Here is a 21,810-nt window from a genome sequence, read left to right on the forward strand (position 1 = left end):
GGTGTAAAATAATATCCTGATGGATGCAACTGTACAGGAGCTTTTCCAACTCGGAACCAATGTGGTCAAGCATCTGCTTGCCTTTTGCAGCAGGGAGACTCTTTAGTGGTTTCTTTGCAGCCAGAAAGTGATTTTTCTGGACTTACCCTGATGCAAATGTAGTTTTAACTATGGAACTTGTTTAAAAGCAAGGCTTTTATACTCTGGTTCAGTGACACCTTTGCTCCATAGCCAACACATCCTGTGGTCAGGCAAGGTAATGGGTGAGAAAAACTGAGATTTGTGGCTTCTTTAAATCACCTGCAGAGAGGCTTGGCTTCAAACAGGGGAAGCAAAAGCATTTTAAGGATTTGACTGCAGGGTTCAGCTGTAGTTTGAACTTTCTCTAAGTGCTGGAGGGCATGTACAACCTCCAGCCATTGCAAGGAGACTGTTGCTTGTTCCTGGATGGACCAAACCCAACCATGTTTTAGACACTCCTTTTGCTTCAGCACACCTCACCCTGTGCTAACATGAAAACCACAGGTAGTGGCTTGTCTTTGCTTTGATCCTCAGCAGCTTTGCATCAGGTTGCTCCCCTGGGTCTCTCTTTCAGGTACTTACATCTATTTTAAAGTCTAAGGCTGTTCCCTGCTTTTGCTGGGCTGATACCCAGAAGACTTTCTCAAGTTCTCCCTTTCATTTCTTGTGTGTGATTTCACCATGCACGGAGATGTTTCACCATGCACGCAGATGTTTCTTGCAGTGATAATTCTTTTTCCATATTGTAGTTGTCTGGAGCTATGCCAGGGATGCTTTCCCAGGGGTGCTCCCTCCTGGGTCATGGCAATTGGCACTTGGGAACTGGAAATTCCTACTTGGGTAAAGGAAACCAACCTGAGACAGGGTGCAGGCAGTGTCTGCAGGGCTACAGGAGCTGCCATGGGACAGGCTTTGGGCAGAGGCACCCTGTTCAAACTGAGAGAGCCATGGGTGTTATCTGCTCTGCCAGTAATAACAGGGGAGAGAACCAGGGTGGAGCTGCTGGTAATCTGTGAGTGGCAAGGCATAGCCTGGGTAATTGTGACTGGCTAAGGATGAAAGGCTGGGGTGGCTTTTCTCACCTTAAGGTAAATGAGGATGGTGTCAGTGCTACTGGAAGTGGCCCTCCTGGTGTTCGCATTGCAATCTTGAGCCTTGGGAGCATCCAGACCCTGTGTGTCTGTGCTGTGTCCCCTTTGAAAGCCACTCTGGATTGCCTTGCTTGCCTTTGTTACTTTCTGCTTCTCTTTTACTCCAATTTTGGGCCAGTATTGTGCCAGCTTAATGCCTGATTCCTAACTGAATATGAGACAGGAGTTTTGCTCGCTGCAGAGAGCTTGGCATTGCCTTAGATAAAAAGTGAATCCAGACTTAAATGAAAAGTGAGGTCAGGTTTGTATCAAGTGCTAATGTTCCAAACTGCCCTGGGAAACCAGTGTAGGTGATGCACAGGTGTTTAGTTATAAATTAAAGTCTTTAGTTAAGCTTGTACACCTCTCTTCTAGACTAAGTATTTTCTGCTAATGTAATTATGAATGTTCTTTTCTTGGTTTCCTCTATTTTTCATGGGTGGCTCTTTAATATGGGCTTAGACAAACAAACTGCTTCTGGGGGGATGCCTTTGTTGGCAGATCTTTTTGATGAAACAAACAAACCTTGTTTGTGTCTGGATAAGACCTCATGAGCTGTTTCTTGACCTCATATCCAGTGCCTGGCTTTAAGGGACCACTGGTTGGGATTCAAGAAACCCAGCGCAGACAAGACCCCAGTTCTCCACGATTCCTCTGCCCTTAAACCCACAGGCACAACTTGCTGGAGGAAAGAAAGAATACTTATAGTAAAAACTGCAGGCTGGCTCATCTTGAGAGTGCTCTTGAAATGGTTTTCTCCTGATCAAAGTGTGTTTTGCCATCTAGTGGCAGCAACCTTCAATGGAGCATCCTTCTGCAGAGCACAGGGCAGGGGGCTGCCAGCACCCAGTGGTGTGAGCACCAGAGCAGATCCATCTGGCTTGGCTCAGCAAAGCAAACCCTAAGGTGGGCTTTAAGAAAAGCCCCAGGCAGTGCCACAATAGTTGCGTTTTTGTTTTTTTTTTTTTCCCTGAATCAGATCATGGGTAGGGAACGGTTTGGTTTGCGGGAAATCTGGAACTGGGGGTTTGTGGGTTGTGATGTATCAGTGATATACTTGCCTTGAATGATCAATGTTTTGCATTATCCACCTTTTGTGATGTTTCTGATTTCTAAAAACCAGGATGTAGTGGGAATGTCAGGTCAGATTTTAGTTTTCTGCCTGTGATAGCTCAGTAATCTCTGTGCCCTACCAGGCAGCACCAGTACTGGTGTGGTTGGGCTATCAGGATGCTCACACTTTGACAGGGGTAGACACAATCTGCAAAATAATTAACCTGTCCTTACATTTGAGTGAAAATATGCTTCTATTCCTTCTTTTGTTGTCTGCTAAGAGTAAATGATTCCTTCTGCTGCCAGTCTGAGTGCTGCCTGAAGGACCAGTGACAGGTGACAGAGACCTGAAACTGGAAATATGCTTCACACTTGAAGCTTGTGTGAGAGGCTTGGATGGAAACCAAGTCTGTCAGCCCCAGCAAAATGAAACCAAGGGCATTTCCCTTGTGTGAAGCTCTGACATTTGCAGGCTGATGTTTTCCCCAAACTTTCATTCCAGGGAAAACAAACGTTTCCGAGTGTACGTGGTGATCCCACTGCTGCCTGGCTTTGAAGGAGACATTTCAACTGGGGGAGGGAATGCTCTCCAGGCCATCATGCACTTCAACTACAGGTAGGGTGGACAGGGCTGCTGGGCACCTCCTGAACCCCCCTGCCTGCTGCCACCAGGCCCCAGGGTCCAGCTGCTGGCATCATGGTGTCACTCTGAGGGGTTGTCCACACAAGGACAGTGTTTGGAAAAGGAGGAGAGATGTTTGTGTGGTTTTCTCTCAGTATTTGAGCTCTTTTATTCACCAGCCTCGGGGGTTTTGTGAGGAGGTGATGGCCACCACTGAGGTGCAGTGGGTAAAAAGCTCTTGGTACTCTTGGCACCCCTGGCACGTTGGGTCCCCTGATCCCACACACCAGCCCCACCATTCCTGGCCCTCAGCTGCCTTACTTCCAGCTCATCAAACCAGGACTTTCTCATCCCTGAGCACTCTCCATGGAGGTGCCACTGTGGCTTTTACTGTGGTCCCCCCTGCTGTCATCCCCATCTCTGCAGCCACAAGAGAGAGCCAGCAGCCCTGTGGCCTCCTTGGCTGGGCTTTGTCCCCAACCAAATCTTCCTTTCTAGCTGATACTTTGGCTGGCTCTGTCCCATGAAGGCAAAATTATCTTCCCTGATGCTGTTCCCCTGCTCCAGGCTGGATGGTTTGGGAGCTGCTTGCAACACAGCAGCTCTCATGGACTTAGTGGCACCAGTGCTGGGCAGCCCTGCCCTGGGAATGGGGTGTGGGAGAAAGGAAAATGGCCCAAGGCAAGGTGATTTTGACTTGAAACTTGCTGTGTTTTGGTATGGCCAGGGCATAATCAGTTTGCAGAGCCTCCTGCTACCTCTGGAGTGAAGTGTCCCTCCCTGCCTGTTGCTCTGCCAGCATCCTGCCTTCCACACTTCCATAGGGACAAGTGGGACCATAGGGATGCAAGCAGAAGGAAAGCAGCATCAGGCCCTTCTGCCTCAGCTTCCTTCTGCAAGGACAAACCTAGGTCCTGAGAAATTGCCCATGAGTTGGTTTATTTAGATGTTAGCTGTGGCTTTTCCAGCCCATCCACAACCACACGAATTCCCTGACCTGGTGTTCTCCACATGGGGACTTATTTTCTCGATGGGATTTCATGTCCAGATCTGTAGCACAGATGGGAGCAGTTCTGTTTGTAACGTGTTTATCATCATCTTGGAGTGCTCTAGAAGGTGAAAGTGCTCCCCAGCTCCAACTGATCCAAGTTCCTTTAGGAAATGAGCAGTCCTTGATACATCACCAGTCTTTTGGGGGAAATGTGTGCTCTGGAAGCCCCCTGCTTGCACGGGGTATTTAAAAGGCATCCATGTTCACAGTTTACCTCTCCTGGTTCTGCTTTGGCATATGCCATTGCCTCAAGTCACAGTGGTGCTGATGGCTTTCTACCTTCTTTCCAGGACCATGTGTCGAGGAGAAAACTCAATCCTGAGCCAGCTGAAGCCAGAGGGTGAGAGCTTTACTCTTCTTCTTGTTTCTTAATCTCAGGATTTTGTTGTTTGGCTACATCTATAAGAAGCAAATTAGATTCTCCATCTTCTTATAAACAAGTGCTTGCTGTGCCTGAAGGATTCAGGTGTATACTGGGGCATTTCAAAGCAACAAGGGCTGGTGGGCAACCTCCTCCTCTGCTCTCATCCTGTGGTTGAGGTCTGTTGGGTCCCACCAGCTCTGGCTGCCTGTCAGACTTCACACTTGGATGGATGCAGCTCTGATGCAGGGGAGGGGAGGACCCCAGGGGGGAGCACAACGTGGTTGCAGCTGCTCAGGGTCGTGTCATTTGGAACATGGCCTGAGCTGGGTCATGCTCCTGGGAGAAAGGAGCCCTCAGCCTCCTCCCCCCTGAATCCCACCCTGGGTTTTTTTCTGGCTGTTGTGGAACACGGAGAGGAAAAACCTGGCAAAGCAGGACACTGTTTCTGAGTTGTTGCCTTGCTCTGAGGGTTCTGCTTCCATTTGCTCTGCTGGGAATTGAGGGATCTTGAAAACCCATGTATCATAAACACCCCGGGCATGTGTAATGCCTGATTCGTTCTGGGGCTTTGTGTAAATCTGAGCTGCAGACAAGCACAGCAGGACATATTTTCCATACTTTGCATGGACAAAACACCTGCTTCCAGCCCCCTTTCTGCAGGGTCTGTAGAACAGTCTCACGAGCACTCACAAGGGATAAGAGCATCTGAAAATAGCTGGGCTGTGAGAAAGGAGATTTGGGTCATTCTGATCAAAGTGGCAGTGTCTGAGCAGGCAGCAGAGCAGCACAGAGAGCCCATGGGCAGTTTTTAAAGTCCATTTTTAAGGAAACTTATTTCCATTATCTGTTTGTGTATTAATTAAAAAAAAAAAAAAAGTTAAAAAAGAACTTTTATTTCTATGGGTCTTTCTGTAACGAGGGTATTTCCTCTTTTTTCTCTCTTCCACCTCTTTCACCCCTGTTGGATTTGTTCTCTTTTAATTTCCAGTTGGAGATAAGTGGATCAACTACATCTCCTTCTGTGGACTTCGAACATATGCAGAGCTGGAAGGAAAACTTGTCACAGAGCTCATCTATGTTCACAGCAAACTGCTGATTGCTGATGACAACACAGTCATCATTGGTGAGCTGGGGGCCCAGGGGAAGAGTTTGGATCACTTGGTTAAATCTGGATTAGTCCCTTTGCTTCCCTGCCCTGTGTTTTTCTGTGTTGTGACTTCTTCCTTGCGAAATATTTTGCTGTTTAAAACAAACAAACAAAAAGAACTAAAAACCCCAAGCTTACAAATTCGCCAGGAGTGTGAGGTAGGAGGGGAGAAGGGATTTGGAAGGGCTGTCATTTAATTTGTTTTTCTGAAGTGGTTTTAAATCTCTGTGTAAGAGTGAGGAGAATCCCAGTGCAGGGAATATTGTCCATCTGTCTTGTATCAAACTCTGCTCCAGCAGGAAGACTTGTGAGACTTGTCATCTGTTCCTTAAAGAACAGAATGTGCTGTAAAATTTGGAAGGTTTGCAAAACATGTGTCATTTATCAGCTCCATTTCCTAAGAATGGGAAAAGATGTTAGAACGAGTAAATGGATATTTCATCCCTTTTCTTTTACCATATTTATCATGAGACCACAAAGCAAAGGCAAGACCTCAGACTCTACATTGCAGCAGAAAAGCAGAATTTTAGTCTGTTTCTTTAAAGAAACACTTTTTGATAAAAAAACCAAAACTTGGCCAAAGAATAACTTGATGCCAGATTTTGCAAGAGTTAAAGTACTCCCCTGCTTCAAGGCAGCAATTCATCCCATAGTCTCGGGTGACCTATACTTTGGTTTGCTCCTCTCTCAGGGGGCAAATCCCATCTCCAGTGCCCAGAGGAGCCTGGAAGTGGATTTATTATTCCACCAAGAGCAGTGTTGTTGCAACTGGGATGGTTCAGGAGCCTGAGAGAGCTCTTAATTTCTGTTTTCTGTACGTACAAGCCTGAGGATGGATTTTTGTACAGCACATAAATCTGTGCTGGCTGGTGAAGGGATGGGGAGCTGGTGTTTTCTTTTTCCCACCTGAGAAAGAATGTCCCTGGAAATGGTAATGAGGCCATGGTGAGGGAGGTGAAAGGACTTGGTTTTCCTCGGGATATGTTAACTTGGTCACTGGGAAGGTAAATGCCTAACAAGTGCCTAAGGAATCCCTTCTTCCAAGCCTGGAGCTTTTGAAATCTGCAAAATTAGGAATTTTTTTCTTTCTTTCTTAAATCCTAGCTCCGGGGAGTCTGTGCTTCCATATGGAATCCTTGTGGTGGGGGTGAAGCCACAGATGGTCATCTGTGGAGATGAAAGATGCAGAGGGTGGTGATGGAGGGCAGACAGGAGCATCTCCTGCCCCGGGGGGGTTTCATTGCTGCTGTTTTGGTTTCCTCCTCCCCAGGCTCTGCCAACATCAACGACAGGAGCATGCTGGGGAAGAGGGACAGTGAGATGGCCATCATTGTGCAGGACACTGAGACTGTCCCCTCCGTGATGGATGGGGAGGATTACAATGCTGGGAAGTTTGCCCAGTCCCTCCGGCTCCGGTGCTTCAGGTGGGATGTGCAGGCTTGGCCCGAGCAGGGATGCAGGCAGGGTTTGCTCTGGCTTAGCTTTTTTTAGCTTTGCCTTTCAGACCAGCAGGGCTGGTGCTGCCTGCTCAGCTTTAGCATCACCTGAATTCAGCTCAGAGTTTTGCTGCTGGTTTTTGGGGTTAGCCTTTCTTACCCTGCTCCTGTCCTCAGCTCAGCAGCTTGACTTACAGATCATTTTGCTCCAGGATTTCACGAGGAGAGCTCATAAACAAGACAGTGATGTTTTCCCTCCAGATCCTGTTTTCACACTATTTCAATTTTGGGTGGCATGTCTCTTTCTAATAGAAGTTTCCTCACTTGGAGCAGCCATCTGGCCTACTACAGGGCCGTTTTTTCATTAAGACCTTTTTCTTGTTCCCTTTTTTTTATTCTTCTTTTTTTTTTTTTCCTTTTTTTTCTTTTCTTTTTTTCCTTTTCTTTTCCTTTTCCTTTCTTTTCTTTCCTTTTTGTTTTTCTTTTTTATCTTTTTTTTAATCTTTTTTTTTCTTTTCTTTTTTTTCTTTTGCTATCCAATTTCCCATCTGGAAGGTTATTGCACAGGAGGAAAAAAATAAAAAAAAATAAAAAAAAACCAAGCAGCATTAAGACTAACAGACTATAGCAGGGGATGAGAGCAGGAGGGAGCTGGGGGCACTCAGGGTTTGGCAAGTCCCCTGGAAAATTTTCCAGCATTTTTCAAGAGGGGGAGCATGCAGTGTTTCAGCATCCATGACCATCGATGCCTTTGTCTTCTCAGGGTTGTCCTTGGTGGCTCTGACCTCAACCCAGAGCACCAGGATCCTGTCTGTGACAAATTCTTCAAGGAGGTGTGGATTTCTACAGCAGCTCGCAACGCCACCATCTTTGATAAGGTGAAGAACACAGAACCTTTCACCTTCCCATGGAGCAGCAAAAGATGTGCTGAGAGAGCAGGGGCAGCAGGTCCAGCTCCTGGGATTGCTCAGAGATGCTTTGAAGGATGAGTTGTGTTGGTTGCAAGAACCCAGAGTCTGTGTAGCCCAAGAAGACAAAAGTTCTGATTTGTCCTTTCATCAGCTGTAGCTCTGGCAAATTATTATTATTATTATTATTATTATTATTATTATTATTATTATTATTATTATTATTATTATTACTTCTTATGTGTGCTTGGCCACAGTGTAACTGGAGTAGAAGCAGATTTTATTTCTGGTTTCTAAGAAGCTTTTGTAGTGATCAGGAGAAACCCCAGAGCTTCCCCACTGCCTGCTCCAGCCATATCACCAACAGGCACCCGCCCCTGCTCTCCCCATTCTCCAGACTGTTAATTACCTTACTCCCATCCATGGGGAATTAATATTGGATCTTTTGGCCTTTCTCAGGAACTCTGCATTGTATTTTCCCTTCCCTGACATGCCACTTCTTTCTGTTTTCATCAGGTTTTTCGCTGCCTTCCCAGTGACCAGGTGAATAATTTAACCCAACTCCGTGATTTCATCAACAAGCCCAAGTTAGCCACAGATGATCCTGCAAGAGCAGCAGAAGAATTAAAAAAGATTCGTGGGTTTTTAGTACAATTCCCCTTTCGTTTTCTGGAGGAAGAGTATTTGCTTCCCTCTGTTGGAACAAAGGAGTCCATGGTACCCATGGAGGTTTGGACTTAAGAAGATACAGACTGCTTTGCCTTTTAAAACTCTGGTTCTCTAGGGACGAGTTGATGGACAACAGAGGATTTTTGGAAAGAATTTTATTACTAAGGGCGGTGGAAAGTATCTCTACCAAGCTAATGTGCCTTTCTTAAGGATTTTGGTGGAGGAACGTGAAGCAACTCAACACTAGCAAAGGAGAGGAGCAGAAAGACTTGGAAATTGTGGCAAAATTACAAGTTTCTCCTCTGAGGAGTGACCACTCGAGATGTTCTCAGCACCTAAGGGATGCAGCCCACTTTCTAGGATAACAAACAAATCCCAGTTGATGTTGTCACTGCTGCCAGCTGTATGTTGTGGCTGCCTACATCGTGTGATCGTGCTGTGGCTGCACAGGAGTCATGGGCTGGGTGTGCTTCTCAGGTTTTCAGATATCTGTGTCCTGGCTGGCTGGAATTCCCCCCCTCTCCTCTGGACATCATCAGAACACATCATGCAGCTCTGGCACTGCTGGGAAGTGCTGCTTGGTACTGCCTTGGACCTTCCCACCATCCCAGCTTGCCAAGTGGGGGTGCTTTATTACCTAAAGGGAACAGCAGTAACAATCTCTACCAGAATCAGCATTTTGGGTTTTTTTTTCCTCTTTTTTGTTTCTACCAGAGCTAGAGCAATCAGCAGTCCTCATGCATAGCATGGTACAGCCACATCCAAAAGGCAGATCTTCCTTCCCAGCCCTTTCCCTCCCTCTTTAAAAGAAGGGAAAGAAGGGAAGCTGGAGCTTGAAGCCACTCTCAACCTGAGCTGATGGGGGTGGGCTGAGTGCAGGGAGGAAAGGGGAGCAAGACCTCTGCTTTGCTATTAGGCCAGCCACAATCTTGAGTTCAGTCATTCTCAAGCACAAGTAACCCACAGCATGCCCTGTCCTGGTTTCCCCTGGGGCAGGATCTCACGTGCTGGGTGTCCTCCTGGGTCTTACCTTGATCCTCCATCCCACTAAGAGCTGTGTCTCCCAGTTCCACGTCGAGCTGTAGTCCTGGGAGAGGTGGTCCTGGGGGAAACAGTGAAGTGTGGAATACTGAGAGAAATGCCCAAGGAGAGGCAGAGCTGGAGAAATGGGAGGCTGAGCTCCTCTGCTGGCAGTGCATCTGGGGAATCCCTTTGCCAGCTGGGTTTAACCCTCTGCCCAACTCAGTCAAAGGACATGGGGAATAGGTATTTACTTTAGCTCACAAGCCAGCTATCCTTTGGTGGGTTTTTTTCCTTTTTTTCTTCTGTTTTTGGCTCTTCCAACAGTCTCACTTGTTTTTACTTGGAAAAGAGTCACACTGGCTGCCTGGCTGTCCTGAGCTGGCACCGGTGCCCTCTGTGTCTTCAGGCCCATCAATAGGCACCAGGTAATTCTGTTCCTGCTGCATTGCCCAAGGAAGTAGCAGCCCTAAACATTCCTGCAGAGCACACCAAGTCTCAGCCCCTGCCTGCAGTTCCCACTGGTTGATGCTCATGTTTTCAGATGCCAGTTGCACTGGTTGGTGGCTCTGTGGCCTGTTTAGCCTGTTGGAAGGGCCCTTGTGGCAATGTTTGGTCCAAAGATTTGATATTTTTAGCTGGTGTGCTGGAAGCTGACAAACGTGTTCCCTCGATTATATATTTTATTTTTTTTCCTCTTAAAAAAATTTGACCTTGGGTCACCCCCTGCAGAGCCAGGGCATTTATGTCCTGACCACAAGAAAGATCAAAGCTGCCTGGTTATTTCATGGCAGTGCTAGTTCAGAGATTTTCTCTCCTGATATGTTTTTAGCTGGTTTAGTTTCAACAAAGCTGCTAACTTGAAATGATTACAGCCTGTCAGAGAATCACTGTAAGTCATGCAGATCTGTATTCATGGTTGAAAAGGAAGCATCCAGCCCTGCAACCTGCACACATGAAAAGTGCAAGGCTCCTGTCACCTTCCAAGTGCTTTTATTGTCCCCGTCCTCATGTTAGCAAAGATTCTTGTAATTGTTAAATTAGCCTTATAATGGCTTTCAAGGCAGTGGGTAGCTAATTTTTGGGCTTCTTAGTAATGTTCAAAAGCAAGGCAAGGTTGAAAGGCAGCCTCAGCATGGTGCAGAGAGCCCAGCATCCCCAGGGGCTCGTGGGGCCACCAAACCCCCAAGATGTGGTTTATTTCTTATATTAAGAAGCCTGTGTGGTTGAACAGCTTGAGAGAGCTAATTGCTGCACCTAAACAATCACTACTCTTTAGTCCATAATACCAGCATGGGTTTTATTTTTTTATACCTTCAAACTGGAGAGGATTTGCTTACAAATATCCAGTGATGTGGATTCAAGCATGAGCAAACCCAGAAACATGAAGTGTTTGTTTTGGCATTTATTTGTTAGAACTAGTTTGACCTGAGTAGAAGACTTTTTTTTTTTTTTCTCTTCCTTTAATTTATTCCTTACCACATGCCACTTTGAGAACGCGTATTCCTTACCATGTCTTTTTTAATAGTCTGATATTTTAAAGTATGTGTTTTGTCATAGAGATGTTGATGTTTCAATCTAAAGTTGGTGCATGGTTTTAAAAATGAGGAATAAGATGTCATCCTATGTAAGGACTTTGCTAAAAACCATTTGTAGGAGAACTACTCCAGTGCTCCACAGGAGATGTAAAGTGCTCAGCTCAGTTTCTGGTCTCTTGGTCTCAGTTTGTCACCTGACTTGATGTGACCCTTGCTGGATTAAATCCCCAACACTCCATTTTCCCTTCTTTTGATCAGGTTTCACAACACGATTTCACAATCCTGGTGCTGTGCCCAGGGTGGATCCCAGGGTAGGTTTTGCCTAGCTGGGACCCTGGCATCAAGAATTTACAATATCTTTATTCCTTCCAAGGAAACCTCCATGTACAATCCAACATGGTTTGCTGGTTTTATTTTTAGTGTAAGAAATAAGCCTTTTGTGCACTTGTAGTTGGGACAGTTGGAGGAGGGGTGAAAGGGGGAAAGTGTCATCTGTGCACAGCAGCTGCGTTTGTGAGGACATTGAAAATAAAAGTCTGAATGGTCCTTTAGGTTGTTAGTGCCACTTCCTTCTCCTGCTGAATGTAAAGACCCATATCCCACCCTGGTCTAAACTGACACATCTGAATCAGAGGTGCTGCTCTGGTTTTCTGGCAGAAGGGACTTGGTCCCTAGGATGGAGAGATGGCCAAGGTGAAGCAAGCAAGTGGTCCCCAGAGCAGGTATTTGGGTGGTCCAGAAGCTCTGAATATGCTTTCACATTTTTGTGGCACTCATTTTGCAAACTCTTTCAAACCAGCAGTCCTGTCTGCAGGGCTGAGATCCTGCTGAAAGCTGGAGCTTTGCAAGAACCAAGGTTTAAACCTGGAGAGTGACATCATGGCAATGATTTAATTTAATGTGCAAAACAAAGGTGTGTTAAAGTGGAGCAGCCCCACACCCTGTATGTTGACCACTGAATGCAATGATCCTCTTGGGGTTTCTCTTTTTTAATTATTTTTTTTATTTCCCTGCCTGCTTTCTTGTTGTATTTTTCCAGGATTTGTGATTATTCCATTTTTAACCTCCCGGTGTGGTTTTTGTAAAATCTCCTCCATGTAAATAATTCCAATTTACCTCTTTCCTGATGCTGGGGAAATTAGAAAGTGTCGAAAGTCAGAGTTCTGGGAATGTTTGGGGGTTTTTTTGGTTTTGTCTTGTGTTTTTTTTAGTGTCTAGTTAACTGGTTATAAAAGGAGAGCTTCCACTTTGGGTATGAGTGCAGGTGTCCGTGCATCTCTACCTTCTGGAGGTGCAGTTGTGAACACTGAATATCCCTTCTGTGAAGGCTGCTGGAATTCAGTTTTGTATCTTTGTTTCTGCTATTGATCACTTTGCTTTCCACTACGTTTGTACCTGGTAAATGACTGTGTATTAATGGACTGAAAATACAACTGAGCATCATGTCAATGGTTGGCTTTGGTCTTGTTTCTGCTTGTTTTGGGGAGTGTGGCAGCATCCTGCCTGTGTGCTGAAGTCTCCTTTTCTTGAGTGCTACCCCAGCAGCTCAGACATGATGGGAAAAGGTCCAGAATTGCAATAAAAACGGCTAGACTTGAGTGATTTGGATTCTCCTGGGAGAGAGAAAGTGCTAGAGTTCAACAGCAGAGAAAAAGTTGACATGTTAAATAGATTTTTAAACCCTATTTTAAAGGATTTTTAATAGTAAAAAAAATGTTATGAAAGGCACAGGCAAAAATGGTCTGTCTCTAAAACAGAATTAACTTGGCACACTTTTAATGCTCAATAAAGGAAATCCAGAGCAGAGAGAGGGAAAATCAGGTGATTTGTCCTCCAGGGAGAGAAGAGTTGACTAAAGCATCAGTGGCATTTCCAAGCTCTCCTACAAACTGAAACCATATTAACTTCTCTGTTTCTTAGGTTTCATCTCCTTCCTCAAATGCCAAAGGGCTTGCTGCATCTTCCAAACATCCCAATCCAATCTGTGCCCTTGATAAACCCAATAACTGAAGACAACAGAGCATCAGGGCTTGGGGGGGTGTTGGGGGAAGGCAGGCAGGCACCTGCTGATTGACACCCTCAGCTTCTGCTGCCACTCCAGCATCTCGCAGCTAATTTCATGCTGCCTTAACTGGGGTGATGAGGTCTCTGGAGTGGAGATAAGGGGGTGATGGGGAGACTTGGCAGTGGTGGGGATGCTGGTGCTGGCAGCAGGGCTGTGCAGCCAGCGCTTGGTTTCCCTGCTGGGGTCACTCTGTGTTACCACAATGCAGGTTGGTGAAATTCATGTTAACCTAAAAGCAGTCTTGAATTGGGAGAGTTTAGGGATCAGTTTGTAAAAAGGATCCTTTCCCTTTCCTACACAACATAGGAGCCCAGCTCGAGGGGGGTCTTTTGCTGTTTTCCCTTTTCTACACGAAAATGTACGTGATGTTTTACTGGACAAAACTTCATCCCCACCCATCAGACTTTAAATCCACAAGTTTTAGAGGTTGTTTAGGGGCTGTAGCTGGCACAAGCTGTGCAGGAGAGGCAGAAGCCTGCTGCCTCCAGTGAGAGTAGAGGCAACCCCCCCCCCTCGACTTTCCTTGCTTGATGAATGACTTCCAAAGCCTCTCATTTGATGGCTCCTTGCTGAGCAGAAATGCAGCCCACACCTCCCCTGGACACAAAGTGCAAGAGCTTGGGTGTTTAATGGATTTTCTCTTTCCAGGATTGATTCTCCAGCCACCTCTGTACTGAGGCTATTCCTGCCTCCTCTCACAGGTCAGCTCCTCCATCACTGATGGTGCCCCAGGCATCTCGTGCTGGAGGTTGAAGAAGTCCTCTCCTCCCCCCCAGAACTCAGCACATCTGCTCTCTGGGTTTTCATTAGCCATGCATTTATGCCCTGAGATCTTCATAAGGTGTCAACTTTTTAATTAGTGTCAGCCTTTTTGCAGGTATGAAATCACTGATACTATTTAGTTGTTTCTGTAGAGGAAGAAAGAAAAGGTTTTGTGAGATGAGACTAAAGGCATATGAAGAAACAAGTTGCTTCTCACTGCTAAAAATCAATGTTTTAGTTTCTCTACAATTGTGCCAGCTCTTCAGCTTTTCAAGTACATCTCTGAAGCACTGATGCAGTGGAGTGAAGGTTTTTCAGAGCTTGAATCACAACAGCACCGTGAGTGAAATGGTCAATTTTTTCTTAATTGGAAAAATTAAAAGTGACATTTTCAAAATTGGTTCCACTGCTTTGACTGATTACTCAGAATATTTATCTCAAAATGATTATGGCAAGATTTTCTACTGAAGCTCGTGGCTGGGATAGAAATTAATTTGGAGAAAAGGGCTGGGGGTGGGGGAGGAGGGAGTTCTTGAAAAAGAAATTATTCTGCAAAGGAGACTGTTTATACCCAGAATCAGGGATGAGTAATCTCACCATATTCAGGCTGATCTGGATAATTAAACAGCCTGTGAGCTCCCATGTGAGGACAAAGATGAGGAGATGGTGTTATCCTGGCTTCAGAGGTTTGTGTTAGAGATGCCTGGTGCCCAGTAGAAGCCCAGGAGCCACCTGTGTGCTGCTCAGGAGCTTTGTGCTGAGCTCCTGAAGGCCTCTCCATGCTGTACATCCCTCTGGGATTCCTAGCCCAGGCCAAGAGCTGTGCATTTTATGGGCCAGAGGAGTGCTGGAGTCCTGTTGGAAGTCACCCACGAAGGATGGAAGCTGAGGGATGCTGAGGGTGCTTTGAGCTCAAGATAAATTCAGGTAACAAACAGACCCATCTCTTCAGCTGGAGAACCCACCAGGGCCAAGCTGTGTGGTGGTTGCACCAGGGATTTTGCACCCCTAGGTGCACCACACTGTCCAGGCAGATGCCATCCTTCTCCCTTGGTCTTCAGCTTCTCTTATCCTTGCCCAGATCCCTACACTCTCCCTTAAATTCCTGCAAATGGCTCAGCTGCAAGTGTCCCAGTGTCTCCAGAAGAAGGGCTACTTTGTCACTCCAGCCCCATCCCAGGATGGGAGAGGAGGGACCAACCTTCCCATCTCCCTCAGACCTGCAGATTTGGATCTCTGTCCTGCCTCTGCCATGCTGCCTTCAGCATTTATCCTCTTCCTCCAGTTTAGCTCACAAATAAGGCAGAATTCTCTGGGTTGTCATTATTTCCTATTTTCCCAACCCAGCTCTCAGGCTGGAATGTGCATGGTGTATGACTAAGGCAGAAGCAGAAAATGTATCCTTTAGAAGAGGACTTGTTCTCTTTGACCATCATTATTTTTACTTTAAAGCTGAAAGATGGGTTTGAGAGTCCAATTTTTGGGTTGGGTGGGTTTTTTTTTACATATTAGGATTTGATATTTTTGACATTCTTCCTTGTGAACTAAAGATCTGGTTTATGAACTAAAATCCATTGTACTGTAACTTCAGAAACACGAGTGCCATACTGCATATGGAATTAATTTTTGGCATAGTTACTGTCTCTCTTTCTATATAAAGCCCCCGTTTTGGCCAGGATCAGAGAAGGAACTGGGAAACTCCAGAAATGAGGGCAGGTGACCCATTTTTAGATACCACTCAACCTAACTCTTCTTGTGTTTGCACAGCCTGAGGAGTGAGCAGGTGCTTGAATCCCAACAGCACCCTGACTGAAATGGTCAATTTCTTCTTAATTGGAAAAACTAAAAGTGACATTTTCAAAATTGGTTCCCTTGCTTTGATTGATTACACAGAGTAGGGATCCTGTGCTGATGGCTGAGGGATGCTGGGCTGAGCAGATCCTCTGCTGGCCTCCTGGGGACCACATGATGGGAATGAAGTGTCCAGTTCCACCCCTTCTAAGACTTCCAGCACGTGGCAAATATCCCATCAGGATGATGTTGGCTGTGGGACACCTGGAGGGCTGCAAGACAGGAGCTGGGAGGACTTTTTCCTGGGTGTTTTTTCCTGGGACTTTTTCCTAGGTGCTTTTTCCTGGGACTTGTTCCTGGGTGCTTTTTTTCTGGGACTTGTTCCTGGGTGCTTTTTCCTGGGTGCTTTTTCCTGGATGTTTTTTCCTGGGTGCTTTTTCCTGGGACTTTTTCCTGGGACTTTTTCCTGGGTGCTTTTTCCTGGGTGCTTTTTCCTGGGTGCTTTTTCCTGGGTGCTTTTTCCTGGGACTTTTTCCTGGGTGCTTTTTCCTGGGTGCTTTTTCCTGGGTGCTTTTTCCTGGGTGCTTTTTCCTGGGACTTTTTCCTGGGTGCTTTTTAGGGACACCCTGCTCTACCTCCCCCATCCCAGCTCTTCCCTGCAGTGCTTCCCATCTCCATCCTGACACCACAGAGGATGAGCTGGAAGCCTGGTGCCTCCTGGCAGGGACCCACAGGGCTCAGCTCTGTGTCCCCAAGACGAGCTGGGTGAGACTTGCCTGAAAATCATAAAGAGAGGGATGCTTTTCCTTGCTTTTCCCTGCAAACCAGAGCTGCGTGGCTGCGGTCCTCTAGAGGGTGCTGCGGGCTCACCCTGCTCACGCAGCGGAGAGATGGGTGCAGGTTCGGCAGGACCTCCCCTTCCCTCTGAGCACCCTGGGCCAACGGGAAAGGAAATGCCAGCCTTGCCTCACCTGCTTGGCATAAATCCATCCCTTCCCTGGCGGAACCTGCCTCCCAGAAGGCTGTGGGAGCTCTCAAATGACTGGCTGCAAAATTTAGATTTGTTCTTGTATTTGTTTGTGTATTTGTTTTTGTATTTGTTTTTAGATTTATTTTTAGATTACATATTTTATATATTTTATATATAAAATATATAAAATATTTTTAATATCTTATGTTTTTAGATATTTTATATATCTTATACTTTAATATTTTAACATTATTATTGTTAATATTTTAACATTTTTATTATTCTTATTATTTTAATTTTTATTCTTTTTATATCATTTTTATATTTTATTTTTATATTTTAATTTTATATTTTATGTTTTATTTTTATTCATTTACATATACTATATATCATATTTTATAATTTATATTTTTATTATTTTACATTTTATAATTTTTATATTTTATATTTTATATTTATATTTTTGTATTTTTATGATTTATTATTTTATATTTTTATCTTTTACTCTTAATATTTATTTTATAGTTTTATATTTTAATATTTATATTATTTCCATCTATATATTTATACCTCTCCACTCCTCCACTTTCTTCCCTTGCAGACTGTATCTTTCTGCCATCGATTGCACTGGCTGAGGATGCTTGCAGACCTCTTTCCTGCTGCAGGATGATCCCGTTGGAGACAATCACAGCCTCCAGGAATTTCTCCTGAGCTCCAGCTGGGGATGGGCAGGAGCGTGTGTGGAATAAGGAATAAGGAATCAGCCTTTCAAAGCTCCACTTCGGGCTCTTGGGTTGTGTGAGTGTGGCTGAGCTGCACTGGCTGCTTAGTACCCTAAAAAAAAAAAAACAAAAAAAAACCAAAACCAAACCAAAAAACCAAACCAAAACCAAAACAAACAAAAAAAAACCCCAAAAAAACCAATTTAAATCATCTAAATCATGCCAAATTTGGTTCCCACTGTGTCTGTGCTTTCTGCATTTTGTCATTTTTTTTAATTTTTACACTGTCAGGAAGCTTTATGCAGCAAAATGCCTCAGGAGGAGAAGTCTCCCTTTGCTTTGCTGTGTTGTTTGAGACCCTCTCAGCAGGACCAAAATCCAGCTGGCCCCAAATCTCCTGTCCTCCTGACAAACTGGGACCAGTCACTGCTTGTCCTGTGTCCCTGGTGTCCCTGTGGAGCACGTTTCCAGGATCCCTGTGCTGCTCAGGGATCTCACACCACAGCATTTCCCTGCCTTGGAAACCCAAGAGCCTCACATAGGACAGAGCAGACTGGAAACATGGAATATTTATCCTCGTGGTGGGTAGGGAGCCCATGTGCAGGGTGTTTCTGTTTTGTAGTTTGGTTTTTTTTTTCTGTAAATGAGTAAACTGATTTCCTTTAACCCAGCATGTGGTCCTTCTAGCCAAACCAGGTGTTGTGGGACATGGAGATGATGAAACCTCCTGGTGAGGAGCATGAAGCCTGGCAATCCATGCTGCCCATCCCTGTGGGATGCTCATCCCTGTGTGCAGGATGCTGGCACGGCCCCAGTGCAGCATCCCATGGAACCAAAACACCACATTCCCCTTCCTGGCCAAGCCATGAGAGCAGCAGGACTCTTGCTCTCCTGGTCCCTTTCCCAGCACCATGCCAACCTCTTCCCTGAAAGAATTCCAGCTTGGTCTGATTCACTGTTTCACCTTTTATCTGCCAGCTCAGAAGGCTGGAGCATTATTGTTAGCTGAAGATTTCCTTTTAGGGAGCTGGCAGCAGCTCCCCCTGGCTGTTTCTAATAATGGGTAATCTAAGCTGGCACCCACATTTTCCAGTATTTTACTTCTGGCAAGGCTGGAATGGAGCTGAGGTGCTGGAGGAGCATTCCTCCTGCAGGATGGGGTAGTCTCTTCGACCTGGGACCTCCCAGATCACATCTTTATGGTGCTTAGGGTCATGGCTTAGTGGGGGATTTGGCAGTGTTGCTCTTGATGATCTTAAAGGTCTTTTCCAAACAAAACAATTCTATATCCTATTATCTTCCCCTTCAAGTTATCTGTATTTACCTTTGGTTTCTCTGACCTGCTCACGGATGGTGTTCTGTTGCTTTCCTCAGGCTACAGCTTCCAGGTGTTTGATTATTTTTAAATGAGGATTAAAAGTCACAGGTAGACATGTGGTTCCAGGATCTAGTGAAGGGCTGCATACAATGTCAGGACAAAAACCAAGCTGTTTCCATTCCCTCCCCATGGTAACACCCAGAGATGCCACATGGGAGAAATTCCACTCTCTTTTTTAATTCATAAATCTGCAAAAAAAAAAAAATTAATATGGGGTTTACTGCTACACAGCCTTTTTTTGCTAGTTTTCTGATTTTTACCATCTGGGTATGATTAGCAGATGCCCAGCATCTTGTTGATAAACATTGCAGTGGGCATTTTTCAGTGCTATGTGAGATAATCTTTTTTCCCCCCCCTCTGCTTCTTTCTTTCTGATGAAATGGCTGCTGGTGGTGGTTTTACTGTGTTTAATCTGAACTGGTTATTAGGCTGATGCACTCCCTGTATTCCCAAACTGCTTAATCTGCAGTGCCAGGGAAACAAAATGCAGGGAATGCTGGTAAGGACAAACACTGCTGTTTTGCATGCCTGGAAGGAGCAGTTGGCTTCTGGTTGTCTTACAGGTTTTTTTCATTAATTTTAATGGGTAATTTCAGGTCAGCTGCATCTCAGCTCTTACAGTAGCTCATGTTAGAGGAAGAAAACAAACAAGCAAAAAAAGCCTAACTGAGGGCCTGCCTGTTTCAGGAACTCCAATCCTATTTTCCAAAAGCAACCTGGGCTTTTAGCAGCTGCCTGGGCTTTTAGCAGCCTGATTGCCATTGACTAGCAGCTAGGGGAGATTTTAATGCTCATTTTTGCAGAGGAAAGGGCTAATTCCCTTTCAGCAAACAGCCTGTGTCAGCTACAGCTCTTGCAAAACTCTAACTTTGGTACACATGTCATTTGGTGCTTCTGAGAGTCAGATTGCTCATTAGTGCCAAATCCACCACCTGCATCTATAGAGGATAATGTGTTTGGTTTTTTTTTTAGGATCTGTCTAAGTTGCTTTGTAAGATACTGTGTGAAGCACTGAAATCTTCTTTAACAGCTAAATAATCCAGAGAGCTTTTGCAGAGAGGTCTCTTCTGGGGCTGTCAGCACCTCCCCTCCATGGATTTGGGTGAGGTGCTGTGGTAGAGAGGGCATTTATCCCTCTGGAGATATTTGCAGCTTGCTGTGGATTTAAGGCTTGAGGATTTCACTAACTAGGCTTAGTAATGAGTGTCTTTGGTAATGTCCATCCATTTGATGATTGGCAGAAATCTGTGCAAACACTGCTTTAATCCTTGGGGTATTTCTTTCTGATGGAGACTCTGCTCCTGCCATCACCTCTCCAAGTGGGAAGCTTCAGCTGAACATCCATTTATTCATCTCCAGTTGGGATCTAGAGGTGGTGGAGGGGCTGCCAATTGGGCTGGGGTCACTGCATCCACTCACCATGTCCTCAGTGACCTCTGGACACCACTGCTCACCAGTGAACCCAGCTCAAGAGCTTCAAAATATCTTCCCCTGCTTTATCATCCCCCTGGCTTGTGTCACTGCCTCACCCATGTCTGTGTCCCACTGTTTAACACCCCCCCATTGCTGTGACAGTCTGAAGCTGTGCCCTTAGCTGTCACCCTGCACTTCAGGGCATCCCCTCCTTCATCACTCACAGCACACATGAACATTGTTCCCTCTTTATTTTAATGATGCAGAGGTTACCTTGCAGCCATACCTTGTTGCTTTACTTCAGGCCATTACTGGGCTGGTGTTTATCCCAGGAAAGGGAAATTGCAGGTTTTCAGCTCCCAGGGCTCATTCTCTCCCAGTTATTATTTCTTCATCCAGGGCATGGTGGATGTGTTACTCAAAGTCAAGTGGCCTGGGAAGGATGGCAAGAAATTAATCAGTTTGGGAAATAACCTCAGTTTTCCTGAAGCTGCTGCTGCATCCTTCTTGCCAACCTTTTGTCCTGGTTTGGGCAAGGACAACCTAAACTACAAGGCAGAAATTTCAGTGATGCATATTAAACTTAATGTGACTTTCTGAAATGTTTTCTGTCAACAGAGCAGTGGGAGAAGCTCCCAGTGGATTGGTGGCTTCATCACTCTGGAGCCTTGCACTGGATGTGCCTGGAGCATCACTTTGATGATGTCAGACAATAGTGATGGACCAAGAAGTCTGTCCAGTCCCCATCACCTCTGGTAGGTCCCTTCCCACTCATCATTTCATGCTTTTGAGGGTCTGATCTTGTAACCACTGAGGGGGCAAAGTTCTTGGTAACCTCAGTGCAACCTCCAGTACTGCTGGTGCCAGGAGCCACAAACTGAGAATCACAAACTTCTGAAGCCTCAAGACTGATTCAATACATAACATCACTCTTAAAAGTCTCTCTTTTAATACACTGGCTGCTTTGAGCCTGTAGGGGCCAGAATTTCAAAGGAAATTTTCCACTTCATCCTTCTGGCTCCAGCACTGGTACCCAGGGCACGTGGGGCTCAGTCACATCTTTGTCATTTGGGGTTGATCTGCCTTTCTTGTCAACTTTCCCTCGCTGTCTGCTTTACTTTCCTTGTTGCCTTTCTTGTTGTAACCTGCCCAGAGGAGCTCAGACTGCAGGCTGGGATGTTGGCAGGGTCATAGGTGTGTGTGTCTGTCCCTCATCCAAGAACCCACCCACTCTCTGCTGCTCTCTGAACTGAAGATGAAGCCATTTCACAGAACGTGCACCAAACCTTTCATAGACACCTTTCTTGTTTCCTGCCTGGTGGTTTGGCAGTTTCTCAGAAATCACGTGTCAACACTAAAATCATCAACTTGTTTAAATATACCCAATTCTCTATATATATCCCTAAGCTGAACCAAGTGGTGACCATGCTTTTTTCCCATCCTGGATCTCCCTTCATTCCCAGGTCTGCTCACCAGTGGGATGCTGCCCAGCCAGGTGAATCCTTTTCCCTGATTCATGGCTTTGCCTCCTTGTACCACCTGATCCTTGTATTCCCAGGACTTTTTCCTGCTTGTCTGTCTTTGTGGCTCTCTGGAGATATTCCTTTGTGGCATGGTGTCATCTTTGAGACCCTTGAGGGGTGAGCCACCCTTTCCTGCTGTGTTTGCAGTAGCATTAACAGCTTGAGCCATTGGGCCAAATGGCAGTGATGAGGACATGGTCACTTTGGCCTGAGGTCTTGCCTGACTC

At 45.6% G+C, this 21,810-nt stretch overlaps 1 protein-coding gene across 3 annotated transcripts in view; it reads left to right on the top strand.

Annotated features, from left to right (window-relative positions):
* The window catches only part of PLD1 (phospholipase D1), a 60,824-nt gene extending 48,418 nt beyond the window's left edge, over positions 1-12,406 (top strand). For 2 of the 3 annotated variants that reach the window (XM_071752661.1, XM_071752660.1), the window contains 6 exons: positions 2,707-2,820; positions 4,168-4,217; positions 5,230-5,364; positions 6,659-6,812; positions 7,588-7,702; positions 8,249-12,406. In XM_071752661.1, coding sequence (XP_071608762.1) covers positions 2,707-2,820; positions 4,168-4,217; positions 5,230-5,364; positions 6,659-6,812; positions 7,588-7,702; positions 8,249-8,473 — 793 coding nt within the window. In that variant the 3' untranslated portion in view covers positions 8,474-12,406. The remainder of the gene's footprint in view (positions 1-2,706; positions 2,821-4,167; positions 4,218-5,229; positions 5,365-6,658; positions 6,813-7,587; positions 7,703-8,248) is intronic. The other variant, XM_071752659.1, reaches the window with a different exon arrangement.
* Positions 12,407-21,810: the final 9,404 nt, after the last annotated feature.

The sequence above is a fragment of the Heliangelus exortis genome, chromosome 9 (assembly GCF_036169615.1).
Source record: "Heliangelus exortis chromosome 9, bHelExo1.hap1, whole genome shotgun sequence".
NCBI lineage: Eukaryota > Metazoa > Chordata > Aves > Apodiformes > Trochilidae > Heliangelus > Heliangelus exortis.